This window comes from Rhinoraja longicauda, chromosome 13 (assembly GCF_053455715.1).
Source record: "Rhinoraja longicauda isolate Sanriku21f chromosome 13, sRhiLon1.1, whole genome shotgun sequence".
Lineage (NCBI taxonomy): Eukaryota > Metazoa > Chordata > Chondrichthyes > Rajiformes > Arhynchobatidae > Rhinoraja > Rhinoraja longicauda.
The window spans coordinates 44,595,241-44,610,953 of record NC_135965.1 but is presented as its reverse complement, the minus strand read 5'-3'; the positions used below and the strand labels follow the sequence as shown (position 1 = coordinate 44,610,953).

General features: G+C 45.0%; 1 protein-coding gene across 1 annotated transcript in view; it reads left to right on the top strand.

Moving 5' to 3' along the window:
* Nucleotides 1–15,713, top strand: part of si (sucrase-isomaltase) — a 265,194-nt gene that overhangs the window by 110,882 nt on the left and 138,599 nt on the right. Inside the window, exons 8-9 of the mRNA XM_078410873.1 lie at nt 1,354–1,505; nt 8,382–8,553. Coding sequence (XP_078266999.1) covers nt 1,354–1,505; nt 8,382–8,553 — 324 coding nt within the window. The remainder of the gene's footprint in view (nt 1–1,353; nt 1,506–8,381; nt 8,554–15,713) is intronic.

Genomic DNA, 15,713 nt, shown 5'->3' with positions numbered 1-15,713 from the left:
GCGCCGACCTGCCATCCCTGCACATTAACACTATCCTGCACACACTAGATCCATTGCAAGAGGATTTGAGTTTAGGAGCAAGGAGGTCCTACTGCAGTTCTACAAGGCTCTTGTGAGACCGCACCTGGAGTATTGTGTGCAGTTTTGGGCTCCTAATTTGAGGAAGGACATTATTGCTATTGAGGGAGTACAGCGTAGGTTCACCAGGTTAATTCTTGGGATGGCGGGACTGACATATGATGAAAGAATGGATTGACTGGGATTGTATTCACTGGAATTTAGAAGGACGAGAAGGGATCTTATAGAAACATATACATTTCTTAAAGGATTGGACAGGCTAGATGCAGGAAAAATGTTCCCATGTTGGGGGAGTCCAGAACCAGGGGGTCACAGTTTAAGAATACGGGGTAGGCCATTTAGGACTGAGATGAGGAAAAACTTCTTCACCCAGAGAGTTGTGAATCTGTGGAATTCTCTGCCACAGAAGGCAGTGAAGGCCAATTCACAGGATGTTTTCAAGGGAGAGTTAGATTTAGCTCTTAGGGCTAAAGGAATCAAGGGATATGGGGGAAAAAGCAGGAGCGTGGTACTGATTTTAGATGATCAGCCATGATCATATTGAATGGCGTTGCTAGCTTGAAGGGCCGAATGGCTGACTCCTGCGCCTATTTTTCTATGTTTCTAACTTACAAACCTGTACATCTTTGGGAGTGTGGGAGGAAACTGGAGATTCCAGAGAAAGCCCCCGCAGGTCACGGGGAGAACGTACAAACTCCTTACAGGCAGCACCCGTAGTCGGGATTGAACCCGGGTCTCTGGCCATGTAAGGCAGCAACTCTACCGCTGCGCCCTATACTTTAACTTGATCTTAATGCACAACACTGAATACTCATTTGACTAAAATAGAATATAATGTGTTATAATATTACCTCTTCATTCAACTAATTGCATCTGATTATCAAAAAAACTAGATATTAAAACCGTTAATTAATGTGTTGGGAACCAGCCTACTGTTTTGTTATTGTGTTTTACCTGTAAACTAACATCTGCAATTCTTTACCTTATTTTTTAAAAAAACAACTGCAGATGCTGCTTTACACCAAAGTTAGACACAAAATGCTGGAGTAGTACCTCAGCAGGTCAGGCAGCATCTCTGGAGGAATGGGCAGGTGTCGGAAGAAGGGTCCCGATCCGAAACGTCACCTGTCCATTTTCTCCAGAGATGCTGCCTGACCCGCTGAGTTACTCCACCACTTTGTGTCTATCTGCAACTTACATTGCCTTCTATTTTGTTATCATTGGACTGCTACCTCCGTCCTCCTGATTGCCAACTGTATTGATTGTCATGCTCAGATTACAGATGCTAACAATCATCGATTTGAAGTTCCACATGAAAGCATCAAACCATTTAAGGGTCCAGCAGCATCAAATCTTAATTACGATGTAGAACTTAAAAATAATCCTTTTGGAATTGCAGTCGTCAGAAAGTCTACCAGAACTGTTCTGTAAGCATTTTCTTTATCAATACTTGTGTGTAATAATTTTGACATGGTTTATTATTAACACTGTATTGCATGACTACAACCTTCCTCTCCATCTGTTTTATTTGGTGGTAATAAGGAAAAATATAGTGCGAAGAAATATTTTTACGTTGCTCGGTGCACCTGCCAGAGTTTTAGTGCAGTGCATTGTCCAAAGCTCCCTTCTGTCATGTGTTCTCCTTCACGTTTGTTCTTCACTTTCGAACTTGTAGTTTAGTTTGGAATAACAGCGCAGAAACAGGTCCTTCGGCCAGCCGAGTCCGCGCCGACCAGCTGTCCCTGCACACCAACACGATCCTGCACACCAACACTCTCCTACACACCTGGGACAATTTACGGTTATACGTAGGACGTATAAAATTTACGGTTATACATATTATGTAGGCTTGTATACACTGGAATTTAGAAGGATGAGAGGAGATCTTATCGAAACGTATAAGATTATTAAGGGGTTGGACACGTTAGAGAGGCAGGAAACATGTTCCCAATGTTGGGGGAGTCCAGAACAAGGGGCCACAGTTTATGAATAAGAGGTAGGCCATTTAGAACGGGGATGAGGAAAAACCTTTTCAGTCAGTGAGTTGTGAATCTGTGGAATTCTCTGCCTCAGCAGGCAGTGGAGGCCAATTCTCTGAATGCATTCAAGAGAGAGCTAGATAGAGCTCTTAAGGATAGCGGAGTCAGGGGGTATGGAGAGAAGGCAGGAACGGGGTACTGATTGAGAATGATCAGCCATGATCACATTGAATGGCGGTGCTGGCTCGAAGGGCCGAATGGCCTCCTCCTGCACCTATTGTCTATTGTCTATTGTCTATAATTAGCCTACAAACCTGCACGTCTTTGGAGTGTGGGAGGAAGCCGGAGCACCCGGGGGAAACCCACGCAGGTCACGGGGAGAACGTACAAACTCCATACAGATAAGCACCAGTAGTCAGTCTCTGGCGCTGTAGGGGCAGCAACTCAACCGCTGGGCCACTGTGCCGTCCAGAGTTGAGGACATGGCCCAGACCATCATACAAACCGGCTGCCCTTTCATTGTCCAAAGCTCTATCTGTTGTGTGTTCTCCTTCACGTTTAATCTCCACTCTTGGACTTCACACCTCGTGCTTTCCCATCCCCATTGCCTCTCCTGCAAGCTCAAAGCATTACACCTGTGATTGGTGTTGTGTGATTTCTGCAGCTCCTCGACTGATTGCCAACCCCTTTCTCCATTGTTGTTCTCCCATTCCCAATCCCACCCCCAAATGCAAAGCATAGATCAAGCGTTGCATTCTTTACTCTGCAATTATAAGGTTGTCCTCCAACTGTAAGTTATTATCAGCTACCCCACGGCCAACAATGAACCATTTTGGCTCCACATTTCCTTGATCGTTGTTGCTTTTTGCAGATCTTTTATTCATTGTCCTATGTTCCTTCTATATCTCTTGGTTCCCCTTTCCATGACTCTCAGTCTGAAGAAGGGTCACGACGTGAAATGTCACCTCTTCCTTTTCTTCAGAGATGCTTTGACTCTTTGAGTTACTCCCAACTTTTTGTGTAGGACAAAAAACTGCAGATGCTGGTTTAAATCGAAGGTAGACACAAAATGCTGGAGTATCTCGGCGGGTCACACAGCATCTCGGGAGAGAAGGAATGGGTGGCGTTTCGGGTCAAGACCCTTCTCTCCCGAGATGCCGCCTGACCCGCTGAGTTACTCCAGCATTTTGTGTCTATCTTTGGTGTAAATCGGCATCTGCAGTTCACACACAGGTTGTCCTCTTGTTGTCTTTTCATTAGGTCCTAGGGTCACCCATGTCACCTTCTATCACTATCCTTTACCATGGACCTTTGTAGTCTGCCTCTATAAACTGTTTGACTGCTTTGCATCTTTTATGGCATGTTTATGTTTACAGATTAGCAAAATGGGCATTTAACCAGATTGCTGAATTATAATTATGATACAAGATATTTATTATTAACTATAAATTCCAGCAGCTAATTATGCAAGATTCCAAAGACAATAATTGCCCTGAGATAATATTTTAGAGGGTTTTAAAAATAGCGCAATTATCAGTAGCCTTAGAAGTGTGATTACCCTGCAAGAATTATGGAAAATGAACCTTTCCCAATAGATTAGAATGTATTAACGGGTGGATTATGCTGATTGCCTTCCCACAAAATTCCATTGGTTTGCACCAGCTTATTTCCCTCAGTAATAAGACCACTTACCAGTCCTCCCATAAGCTATGGTGTCGTTTCGATCCTCCAACCTGCTCATCCAGTACATTGGACTTTTCTTCTGTAATGGGGCAGCCGGTAGAGCTGCTGCCTCATGGTGTCAGAGACCCGGGTTCGATCCTGACCTTGGGTGTCGTTTGTTGAATTTGCACGTTCTCCCTGTGACCACGTGGGTTTCCTCCAGGTGCCCCGGTTTCCCCCCACATGCCCAAGACGTGCGGCTTTGTAGGTTAATTGGCCTCTGTAAATTGCCCCCTGTGTGTGCAGGGAGTGGATGCGAGAATGCGATGACATGGAATTAGTGTGAATGGGTAATCGATGGCCAGCGTGGACTCTGTAGTCCAATGGGTCTGTTTCCATGCTGTATCTTCAAACCGAGATCTTTCAACGCTACACTGCTGTAAACCATACTCTGCACTCTGGCAACTTTCTCTTTAAACCACCTGGTGGACCTGTGTTATGACCTGATTGTATAGTATGAACTGATTGAATTACATGGCTCACAGAAAAACAGCTTTTCACTGCCTCTTGGTACATGAAATAATAATAAGCCAATACCAATTTTATCAGCGAAATGTTGTTGAAATTGAGTGTCAGCAAAAAAAGAAAAATGTTGCCGCTTTTCTTTGATCTTTAATGCTGATTTTTTTTTAAAACATGCATGAAAGCAGTTCTGACTGTAAAACTGGACTTTGTTCTTGGCATGAAATAATCAGCATGACATATTTAAGCCAATTATGCTTGTTTTGAAAAGGTCTTTAAATGAGCTTGATTATCTAGGGCATTAGTGCACAGGTTCAAATATATATTCATTAGCAAACACAATTATTGCTAATAAAACGTGCGATCTAGTTTTCAGCAATTTCCCGTCATTGAAATCTTGTTACTGGCAAGTGAAAGATAAGACATTCTAATTAAAATGCTTCTTCTTCCATGCTCAATCCATTTTCTGCTGCGTTGATAGAACTTGTTGCCGCTCCTTAAAAATGCCAATGAATCTTGCAACAAAACAAAAAGAGACCCATTGCCATCCAATCGGTTGACCAATAATCGACACACAATGCTGGAGTAACTCAGCGGGACAGGCAGCATCTCTGGAGAGAAGGAATGGGTGACGTTTTGGGCACGAGACCCTTCTTCAGACTCTAATGCCTTGACCCAGAGTACTTAAGGAGGTGGCTCTAGAAATAGTGGAAGCATTGGAGATCATTTTTCAATGTTCTATAGATTCAGGATCAGTTCCTGTGGATTGGAGGATAGCAAATGTTATCCCACTTTTTAAGAAAGGAGGGAGAGAGAAAACGGGTAATTATAGACCAGTTAGTCTGACATCAGTGGTGGGGAAGATGCTGGAGTCAATTATAAAAGACGAAATTGCTGAGCATTTGGATAGCAGTAACGGGATCATTCCGAGTCAGCATGGATTTACGAAGGGGAAATCATGCTTGACAAATCTACTGGAATTTTTTGAGGATGTAACTAGGAAAATTGACAAGGGAGAGTCAGTGGATGTGGTGTACCTCGACTTTCAGAAAGCCTTCGACAAGGTCCCACATAGGAGATTAGTGGGCAAAATTAGGGCACATGGTATTGGGGGTAGGGTACTGATATGGATAGAAAATTGGTTGACAGACAGAAAGCAAAGAGTGGGGATAAATGGGTCCCTTTCGGAATGGCAGGCAGTGACCAGTGGGGTACCGCAAGGTTCGGTGCTGGGACCCCAGCTATTCACGATATACATTAATGACTTAGACGAAGGGATTAAAAGTACCATTAGCAAATTTGCAGATGATACTAAGTTGGGGGGTAGTGTGAATTGTGAGGAAGATGCAATAAGGCTGCAGGGTGACTTGGACAGGTTGTGTGAGTGGGCGGATACATGGCAGATGCAGTTTAATGTAGATAAGTGTGAGGTTATTCACTTTGGAAGTAAGAATAGAAAGGCAGATTATTATCTGAATGGTGTCAAGTTAGGAGGAGGGGGAGTTCAACGAGATCTGGGTGTCCTAGTGCATCAGTCAATGAAAGGAAGCATGCAGGTTCAGCAGGCAGTGAAGAAAGCCAATGGAATGTTGGCCTTCGTAGCAAGAGGAGTTGAGTATAGGAGCAAAGAGGTCCTTCTACAGTTGTACCGGGCCCTGGTGAGACCGCACCTGGAGTACTGTGTGCAGTTTTGGTCTCCAAATTTGAGGAAGGATATTCTTGCTATGGAGGGCGTGCAGCGTAGGTTCACTAGGTTAATTCCCGGAATGGCGGGACTGTCGTATGTTGAAAGGCTGGAGCGATTGGGCTTGTATACACTGGAATTTAGAAGGATGAGGGGGGATCTTATTGAAACATATAAGATAATTAGGGGATTGGACACATTAGAGGCAGATAACATGTTCCCAATGTTGGGGGAGTCCAGAACAAGGGGCCACAGTTTGAGAATAAGGGGTAGGCCATTTAGAACGGAGATGAGGAAGAACTTTTTCAGTCAGAGGGTGGTGAAGGTGTGGAATTCTCTGCCTCAGAAGGCAGTGGAGGCCAGTTCGTTGGATGCTTTCAAGAGAGAGCTGGATAGAGCTCTTAAGGATAGCGGAGTGAGGGTGTATGGGGAGAAGGCAGGAACGGGGTACTGATTGAGAGTGATCAGCCATGATCGCATTGAATGGCGGTGCTGGCTCGAAGGGCTGAATGGCCTACTCCTGCACCTATTGTCTATTGTCTATTGACCCAAAACGCGTCTATCTTCGGTTTAAACCAGCATCTTCAGAGTCTGAAGAAGGGTCTCGACCCGAAACGTCACCCATTCCTTCTCTCCCGAGATGCTGCCTGACCTGCTGAGTTACTCCAGCATTTTGTGAATAAATCTTCAGTTCCCTCTTGCATGGTTGACCAATTACACCTTTTACAAATATTTTAGTTTAGTTCAGAGATACAGCACGGAAACAGGCACTTTGACCCACCAAGTCCATGCCGACCAGTGATCTCTCCACATTAACACTATCCTACACACACTAGGTGCAATTTTACATTTCTACCAAGCCAATTATCCTACAAATGCACGTTTTTGGAGTGTAGGAGGAAACCCAATATCTCGGAGAAAACCCAGGCAGGTCACGGGGAGAAGGTAAAAACTCCGTACGGACAAGGAACCATAGTCAGGATCGAACCCGGGTCTCCGGCGCTGTAAGGCAGCAGCTCTTCCACTGCGCCACCGTGCCGCCCATTTTGCTTGTGTATAAAATAGAAAATATGTTTGATTAGGATATTGCACCTTACCATTATTTCTTAGAACAGCAATGCAGTTTTAAGTTGTGAGACTTTCCAATTGATGCATTGCATCCAAAGCAGAAACTAGAACAAGTCTAAATTTTGTGAATAGATTTTAATTGAAGTAATTTTCTCAATAAATACAATATAATCAACCATAATTTGACTTATGACCGATCAATTGCTCTCATTAAATTGAAAAGCAGCATTCAGTATTTTTGTCAATAATACATGCTCCAAGCACAAAGATGCTTGAAATTCCATGTCCAATCTCTTCTGACCTCTTGCATAAGAAACTAAAGAGCTCTATTTAAACCCTAACTCTGCCGTATTTATAAGTGGATTTGTGGTTAAGATGAACAATGTTAAGTGTGCATGCGGATTTTGGGATTTCCCAATAATAATGCAATGTTCTGAATATTTCAATTATCTTTCAGTTGACTTATTTTGCACAATATCTCGTATTACATGTAGATGTATTTATGTTATTAATTCAGAAGCGTTTAGTCTCGCCAACTGGAAGCTGGCTTTTTGCATCTTTATATTAACCTAGTGATTTAATAACACCGACCACAGGGAATAAAATATCAAGAAGAAAAGTGAAGTTAATTTTCTATGAAGTTAAAATAAATGCCTTCGACACATTAGCGTCCGTGTGTCCCTCTGTCTGTGTGCATGTGTGTGTGTCTCTGTCTCGCTCTTTGTGTGTGTGTGTGTCTGTGTGTGTGTGTGTGTCTCTGTGTGTGTGTGTCTGTGTGTGTGTGTGTCTCTGTGTGTGTGTGTCTCTCTGTCTGTGTGTCTCTCTGTCTGTGTGGCTGTGTGTGTGTGTCTCTATGTCTGTGTGTGTGTGTGTGTGTGTGTGTCTCTGTGTGTCTCTGTCTGTGTGTCTGTGTGTGTGTGTGTGTGTGTGTGTGTCTCTGTGTGTGTGTGTGTCTCTGTCTGTGTGTGTGTGTGTCTGTCTGTGTGTGTGTGTGTGTCTGTGTGTGTGTGTGTGTCTGTCTGTGTGTGTGTGTGTGTGTCTCTGTGTGTCTGTGTGTGTCTGTGTGTGTGTGTGTCTGTCTGTGTGTGTGTGTCTTTCTGTGTGTGTGTCTGTGTGTGTGTGTGTCTCTCTGTCTGTGTGTGTCTCTGTCTGTGTGTCTCTGTGTCTGTGTGCGTCTGTGTGTGTGTGTGTCTGTGTGTGTGTGTGTCTCTGTCTGTGTGTGTCTCTGTGTCTGTGTCTGTGTGCGTCTGTGTGTGTGTGTGTATGTGTATCTGTCTGTGTGTGTCTCTCTCTCTGTTTCTCTTTGTCTCTGTCTCCATTTTGCTATTCTGATTGCTTTATGTGGCACATCATCCAGAATAGAAGAATAATCTCATCTCTTTCTTTAGATTTGATACTTCAGTGGGACCGTTGCAGTTTGCTGATCAGTATTTACAGATCACTGCTAAACTTCCCAGCCACAGCATCTATGGACTAGGAGAGCATGTTCATAAACGGTTTCGGCACGACACTAACTGGAAGACCTGGCCTATCTTCAGCAGGGATGCATTTCCTAACGGGGTAGGACAGGACTCTGCTTGTTGGTTTTTATTTATGTGATGCCATCAGAGAGTTCAATCTGCCTTTAAAACTCCAAGTGTACTTCGTTCCTGCTGATGGAACTATTTATTAGATCCACCTGCAAAGGATGGTCAAAATCTGCATGGAACAGAACAGCACAGGAACGGGCCCTTTGGTCCAATGTTTGTGCCGAACATGATTCCAAGTTAAACCAATCTCATCTACCTGCACATGATCCATTTCCCTCCATTCCTTGCACATCCATGTGCCTGTAAAATACCTATTCAATACCACTATCTGCTTTCAGCCTCTTAAACACCACTATGGCATCTGCCTCCACCACTACCCCTGGCAATGCATTCCCTGCCCCCACCACTCTGTGTTTAAAGAAAAATAAACTTGCCCCACACATATCCATTGCATAGAAACAAAGTGCAGGAGTAGGCCATTTGGCCCTTCGAGCTAGCACCCGCCATTCAATATGATCATGGCTTATCTTCCAAAATCAGTACCCCGTTCCTGCTTTCTCCCCATATTGCTTGATTCCGTTAGCCCTAAGAATAATATCTAATTCTCTCTTGAAAACATCCAGTGAATTGGCCTCCACTGCCTTCTGTGGCAGAGAATTCCACAGATTCACAACTCTCTGGGTGAAAATGTTTTTTCCTCATCTCAGTCCTAAATGGCCTTCCCCTTATTCTTAAACTGCGACCCCTGGTTCTGGACTCCTTCAATATCGGGAACATTTTTCCTGCATCTAGCCTGTCCAATCCCTTCAGAATTTTTATATGTTTCTATAAGATCCCCTCTCATCCTTCTAAATTCCAGTGACTATAAGCCCAGTTAATCCATTCTTTCGTCATATGACAATCCCGTCATCCCGGGAATTAACCTGGTGAACCTACGCTGCACTCCCTCAATAGCAAGAATGTCCTTCCTCAAATTAGGAGACCAAAACTGCACACAATACTTAAACTTTCCCCTCTCACTTTACAGCTATGACCTTGGGAGTTAGACTTTTGCACCCTGGGGAAAAAGGTTATGACTGAGAAAAAATATAACGATGTACAATTGGTGAATAATTTAGTGTGCTGATAACTATAGGTTATAGGAATTAGAAGATCATAAGAATGAGACACTCTTCACATAAGGTATCTTAATGGGTCAGTGGTGGATTGGAGTATTCTATATTGAAGGAGATTATATCCTTTTTGTTTTGGAGATGTTGAACTGAGGAACAAAAAGTCCTCCCATCTAGCAACGTTATTCAAAGATCACTTTTATTGGGCAGCATTTATCATTCAACCAGCATTTGTAAAGTCGGTGACCTTATCACTTATTCAATAATTGATTATTCAATTTTAGTGTCAGCAAATTAGCTGCTATTCTATGATAGTAACTAATCTCCAAGTGATTTATTGGCTATTAAATTTGCAGAACATCCTGGAATGATGTTTGCTCAGACATGATCACATTGAATGGTGGTGCTAGCTCGAAGGGCCAAATGGCCTACTCCTGCACCTATTGTCTATTGTCTAACATAGATGCCTGTCCATTATAGAGTGTACGCAAGATAGTTTAACAAAACAAAACTAGAATAGAACAGCATGTGTATAAAATTGAGGGGAATAAATCAGATGCACAGAGTCTCTTGGCCAGGGTAGGTGACTCGAGGACCAGAGGACATAGGTTTAATGTGAAGGGGAAAAGATTTAATAGGAATCTGAGCAGTACCTTTTTCTCACACAAAGGGTGGTGCGTGTATGGAACAAGTTGCCAGAGGAGGTAGTTGGGGCTGGGACTATCCCAACATTTAAGAAACTATTAGATAGGTACAAGGATAGGACAGGTTTGGAGGGATATGGACCAAACACGGGCAGGTGGGACTGGTGTAGCTGGGGCATGTTGGCCGGTGTGGCCAAGTTGGGCCGAAGGGCCTGTTTCCACACTCAAGTCAAGTCAAGTCAAATTTATTTGTCACATACACATACACGATGTGCAGTGAAATGAAAGTGGCAATGCCTGCGGGTTGTGCACAAAAAGAATTACAGTTACAGCATATAAATAAAGTTAATAAGTTACTATTAGTGTCAACAAAAATGTAGTCTCTGGGGTTATAAAAGTTGACAGTCCTGATGGCCTGTGGGAAGAAGCTCCGTCTCATCCTCTCCATTTTCACAGCGTGACAGCGGAGGCGTTTGCCTGACCGTAGCATCTGGAACAGTCCGTTACTGGGGTGGCAGGGGTCCCTCATGATCTTGCTTGCTCTGGATCTGCACCTCCTGATGTATAGGTCCTGCAGGGGGACGAGTGTAGTTCCCATGGTGCGTTCTGCCGAACGCACTACTCTCTGCAGGGCCATCCTGTCCTGGGCAGAGCTGTTCCCAAACCAGACTGTAATGTTGCCGGACAGGATGCTCTCTACAGCCCCAGAGTAGAAGCAATGAAGGATCCTCAGAGACACTCTGAATTTCCTCAGTTGTCTAAGGTGGTAAAGGCGCTGCTTAGCCTTACCCACCAGTGCGGCAATGTGCGTTGCCCACGTCAGATCCTCTGCGATGCGGACTCCCAAGTATTTAAAACTGCTCACCCTATCCACAATACACTGTATATCTCTCTATGACTAATAATAGGTGGTGAGAAATAGAATTTTCTCTTCAGCTGGAGGTGGTTGATAAATGACTCATTTTCTTAATAACAGCCGCCAAAGGTGTATTTTATTGTTTCGTTTTGCTCCTTCCTGCAGTTATCACCTTGAAATTTGCACTTGTTATTTTTTTCTTGTGGCTGTGTCTTGGGCTGAGGTTTAATAATAGAAGCAGCTTTGCTTTTCCGGAACCTTCCCTAGGAGACCATTCAGTGAAGGAGAGCCCAGTCAACAAAAAGAAACAAAAATCTCATATTTTTTACAAGCTCTTTGCTGGATTTTTTTGCACGTTGATACACAGGAGTGTAAGGAAGGAAATAGATAAGACGCAGAAGATACTGAGGTGGATGATTAAAAGATTAGTCACGGGAACGGAGCACAAGGTTTTGGACTGTAGTCATAGAGTGATACAGTGTTGAAGCAGGCCCTTCAGCCCAACTTGGCCAACATGTCATAGAAACATAGAAAATAGGTGCAAGAGTAGGCCATTCGGCCCATCAAGCCAGCACCACCATCCAATATGATCATGGCTAATCATCCAAATTCAGTACCCCGTTCATGATTTATTTCCCCATGTCCCAGCTACACTAGTCCCACCTGCCTGTGATTGGTCCATATCCCTCCAAACCTGTCCTATCCATGTAATTGGCAGGTACAGCAAGACTGTAGTTCTTGCTTTCTGGATAGGTTCATTAGTTAAAGAAGCAGAATTAGGCTATTTGGCCCATCAAGTCTACTCCACCATTCAATCATGGCTGATCTATCTTGTCTTTTCAATCCCAGTTTTGGTTCCAAAATAACAAGAGGTTTGCGTGCACAAGTTGCACTGGATGAGATTTAAAAGTCATAGATGCAGAATTAGGCAACTTAGCCCGTCTACCATTCAATCATGGCTGATTTATCTTTCCTTCTCAACCCCCATTCTCCTGCCTACTCCCATAACCTTTGACACCCTTTTAGTTTGGTTTAGTTTAGCTACACAGCCCACTGAGTCCAGGCCCGCATTAGGCGAATAGAGGGATACCGCCCGGAAGATTGAGGGGGGATCTTATAGAAACTTACAAAATTCTGAAGGGGTTGGACAGGCTAGATGCAGGAAGATTGTTCCCGATGTTGGGGGAGTCCAGAACCAGGGGTCACAGTTTAAGGATAAGGGGGATGTCTTTTAGGACCGAGATGAGAATTTTTTTTTTCACACAGAGAGTGGTGAATCGGTGGAATTCTCTGCCACAGAAGGTAGTTGAGGCCAGTTCATTGGCTATATTTAAGAGGGAGTTAGATGTGGCCCTTGTGGCTAAAGGGATCAGGGGGTATGGAGAGAAGGCAGGTACAGGATACTGAGTTGGATGATCAGCCATGATCATATTGAATGGTGGTGCAGGCTCGAAGGGCCGAATGGCCTACTCCTGCACCTATTTTCTGTTTCTATGTTAAACTGGCACTTCGGCCCACCAAGTCACGCTGACCAGCGATCCCTGCACACTTACACTATCCTACACACTAGGGGCAGTTTACAATTATACCAAGCCAGTTAGCCTAGAAACCTATACATCTTTGGAGTGTGGTAGGTGAAAACCCTCACAGGTCACAGGGGGAACGTACAAGCTCCATACACAAGGCACCAGAAGTTGGGATCGCACCCGGGTCTCTGGGTGCGCACCTGTAAGGCGGCAACTTTACCGCTACGCCACCAAGTGCCACCTTGCTAACCAAGAACCTGCCGATCCCAACCCTAGTCCCACCAGCCCGCGTTTGGTCCATATCCCTCCAAACTTGTCCTACCCATGTGTGAAAAAGGGTTACTCTTTGTCTTGGCTTCCACTGCCCTCCGTGGCACTAGCTGGTGGGAAGCATGCATTGCCAGCGAACTTGACATTAATCAGTGTGCAGCCGTGATTAGACATTATCACTGGCATTGTAGCCGAGAGCCGGGCTCTGTGCCTGGTGGAGATGGGCTCCACCTGGTGAAGTACACTCCCTCCTCCACACCACACAACCTGCAGCAGTGCCATTTTAAAAGGATTATCAATTATTCCTGGGTTGGTTGCCAAGTAATTTTTCAGGTTATTTCTAAGATTATACAAGAATGTGGTGCTTTCTTTAGAGTTACTCCAAGGATTTGCTACAAGCTACCGAAGCAAATCAATCGACACACCTGCACGTCTTTGGAGTGCGCGAGGAAACTGGGGCACCCGGAGAAAACCCATGCAGTCACAGGTGTGAACGTGTAAACTCCACACAGACAGCACCCGTAGTCAGGTTCAAACCGGGGTCTCTGGTGCTGTAAGGCAGTGACTCTACCGCTGTGCCACCGACTATTCCATGGCAAGGAGGAGGAGGAGGAGGAGGAGGAGGAGGAGGAGGAGGAGGAGGAGGAGGAGGAGGAGGAGGAGGAGGAGGAGGAGGAGGAGGAGGAGGAGGAGGAGGAGGAGGAGGAGGAGGAGGAGGAGGAGGAGGAGGAGGAGGAGGAGGAGGAGGAGGAGGAGGAGGAGGAGGAGGAGGAGGAGGAGGAGGAGGAGGAGGAGGAGGAGGAGGAGGAGGAGGAGGAGGAGGAGGAGGAGGAGGAGGAGGAGGAGGAGGAGGAGGAGGAGGAGGAGGAGGAGGAGGAGGAGGAGGAGGAGGAGGAGGAGGAGGAGGAGGAGGAGGAGGAGGAGGAGGAGGAGGAGGAGGAGGAGGAGGAGGAGGAGGAGGAGGAGGAGGAGGAGGAGGAGGAGGAGGAGGAGGAGGAAGAGGGAGGAGGAAGAAGAAGAAGAAGAAGAAGAAGAAGAAGAAGAAGAAGAAGAAGAAGAAGAAGAAGAAGAAGAAGAAGAAGAAGAAGAAGAAGAAGAAGAAGAAGAAGAAGAAGAAGAAGAAGAAGAAGAAGAAGAAGAAGAAGAAGAAGAAGAAGAAGAAGAAGAAGAAGAAGAAGAAGAAGAAGAAGAAGAAGAAGAAGAAGAAGAAGAAGAAGAAGAAGAAGAAGAAGAAGAAGAAGAAGAAGAAGAAGAAGAAGAAGAAGAAGAAGAAGAAGAAGAAGAAGAAGAAGAAGAAGAAGAAGAAGAAGAAGAAGAAGAAGAAGAAGAATAATAATTAGCATCTACCGGATAATGTTCATAACTCCTGCAGTTCAGCCAAAAAACAACACAGTGCTGAAGTAACTCAGTGGGTCAGAGAGCATCTTTGCAGGACATGGATAGGAGATGTTTTGGATCAAACATAGAAAAATAGGTGCAGGGGTAGGCCGTTCGGCCCTTCGAGCAAGCACCGTCATTCAATATGATCATGGCTGATCATCCACAATCAGTTCCCCCCCCCCGTTCCTGCTGTTTCCTCCACATCCCTTGATTCCTTTAGCCCTAAGAGCTACATCTCACTCTCTCTTGAAAACATCCAGTGAATCCAGATCGGACCCTTCTTCAGGCTGATTGGAGCAGGAGGGAGAAAGCTGTAAAAGAGGTGGGGTGGAAGTGACAGGTGGAAAGAAGAACTGCAGATGCGGGTTCATACCAAAGATAGGCACAAAGTGCTGGAATAACTCAGCAGGTTGGGCAGCATCTCTGGAGAGAAAGGATTACCAGTTCCACCGTTCTCCACAATGTTTCTCTTGAGATCACAGCTAACAATGGACCTACCAGGTCATTTGTGGCTGGTACTGGGCCTTTCTCAGCTCCAGCTCTTCCCCTCTCCCCTCCTCTTCCCCCCAACCCCCAACCTCTACTTTCAGTCTGAAGAAGGGTCCCAACCCAAAACGTCACCCATCCTTTTTCTCCAAAGATGCTGCCTGACTCGCTGAGTTACTCCAGTTGTTTTGTGTCTACCTTTGGTGTAAACCAGCATCTGCCGTTCCCTCCTGCGCTCTGCTAGTTCTATCTTATCCCACTTTCTCGTCCACTCCGTGCACATTAGGAGCCATCTTTTTACAGAGGGGGCCAAATGACCGACTGGGATGCCTTTGGGATGTTGGAGGAAACCAGAGCTCCAGGAGGAAGCCCACGTGGTCACGGGGAGAACGTGCAAACTCCACACAGACAGCGCCCAAGGTCAGGATTGAACCCGGGTCTCTGGCGGTGTGAGGCAGCAGCACTACCCGCTGCGCCGCGTTGCCACCCTGGCTATCACATTGTCCCTCATTGGATTTGTTTTTTTAAAGATGTTTAGGTAGGGAGAGGAAGGTAAAAGAAGGCAAAGGCATTATATAACAAACAGGAGGTTGTTTTGCCAAGGTCATTGTGCACAGTGGAGCAGGTGGTGGAAATGCGCCTGCAATTCTGCCCTCATTTTGAATGCAATCCAATTTGTAAACACACTTCAGTCGCTAGGAAGAATGGGCTTGTCTGTGCAAATGGTTCCTTGTACTGGTCGTAAGAAAATAAATTGGAATATTGCTCAACTATAACTGTTCCTAATCTCTCTTTTGCATTCTGCTTGATATCCACGCTACACTTGCAAAGCCTTTGTAGGCATTTTATTGTAGGAAAGTTGCTCCGAGAGTATAAATTATTGTTCAGCTCAGTGCTTTAAACAGTTTTAAAATATA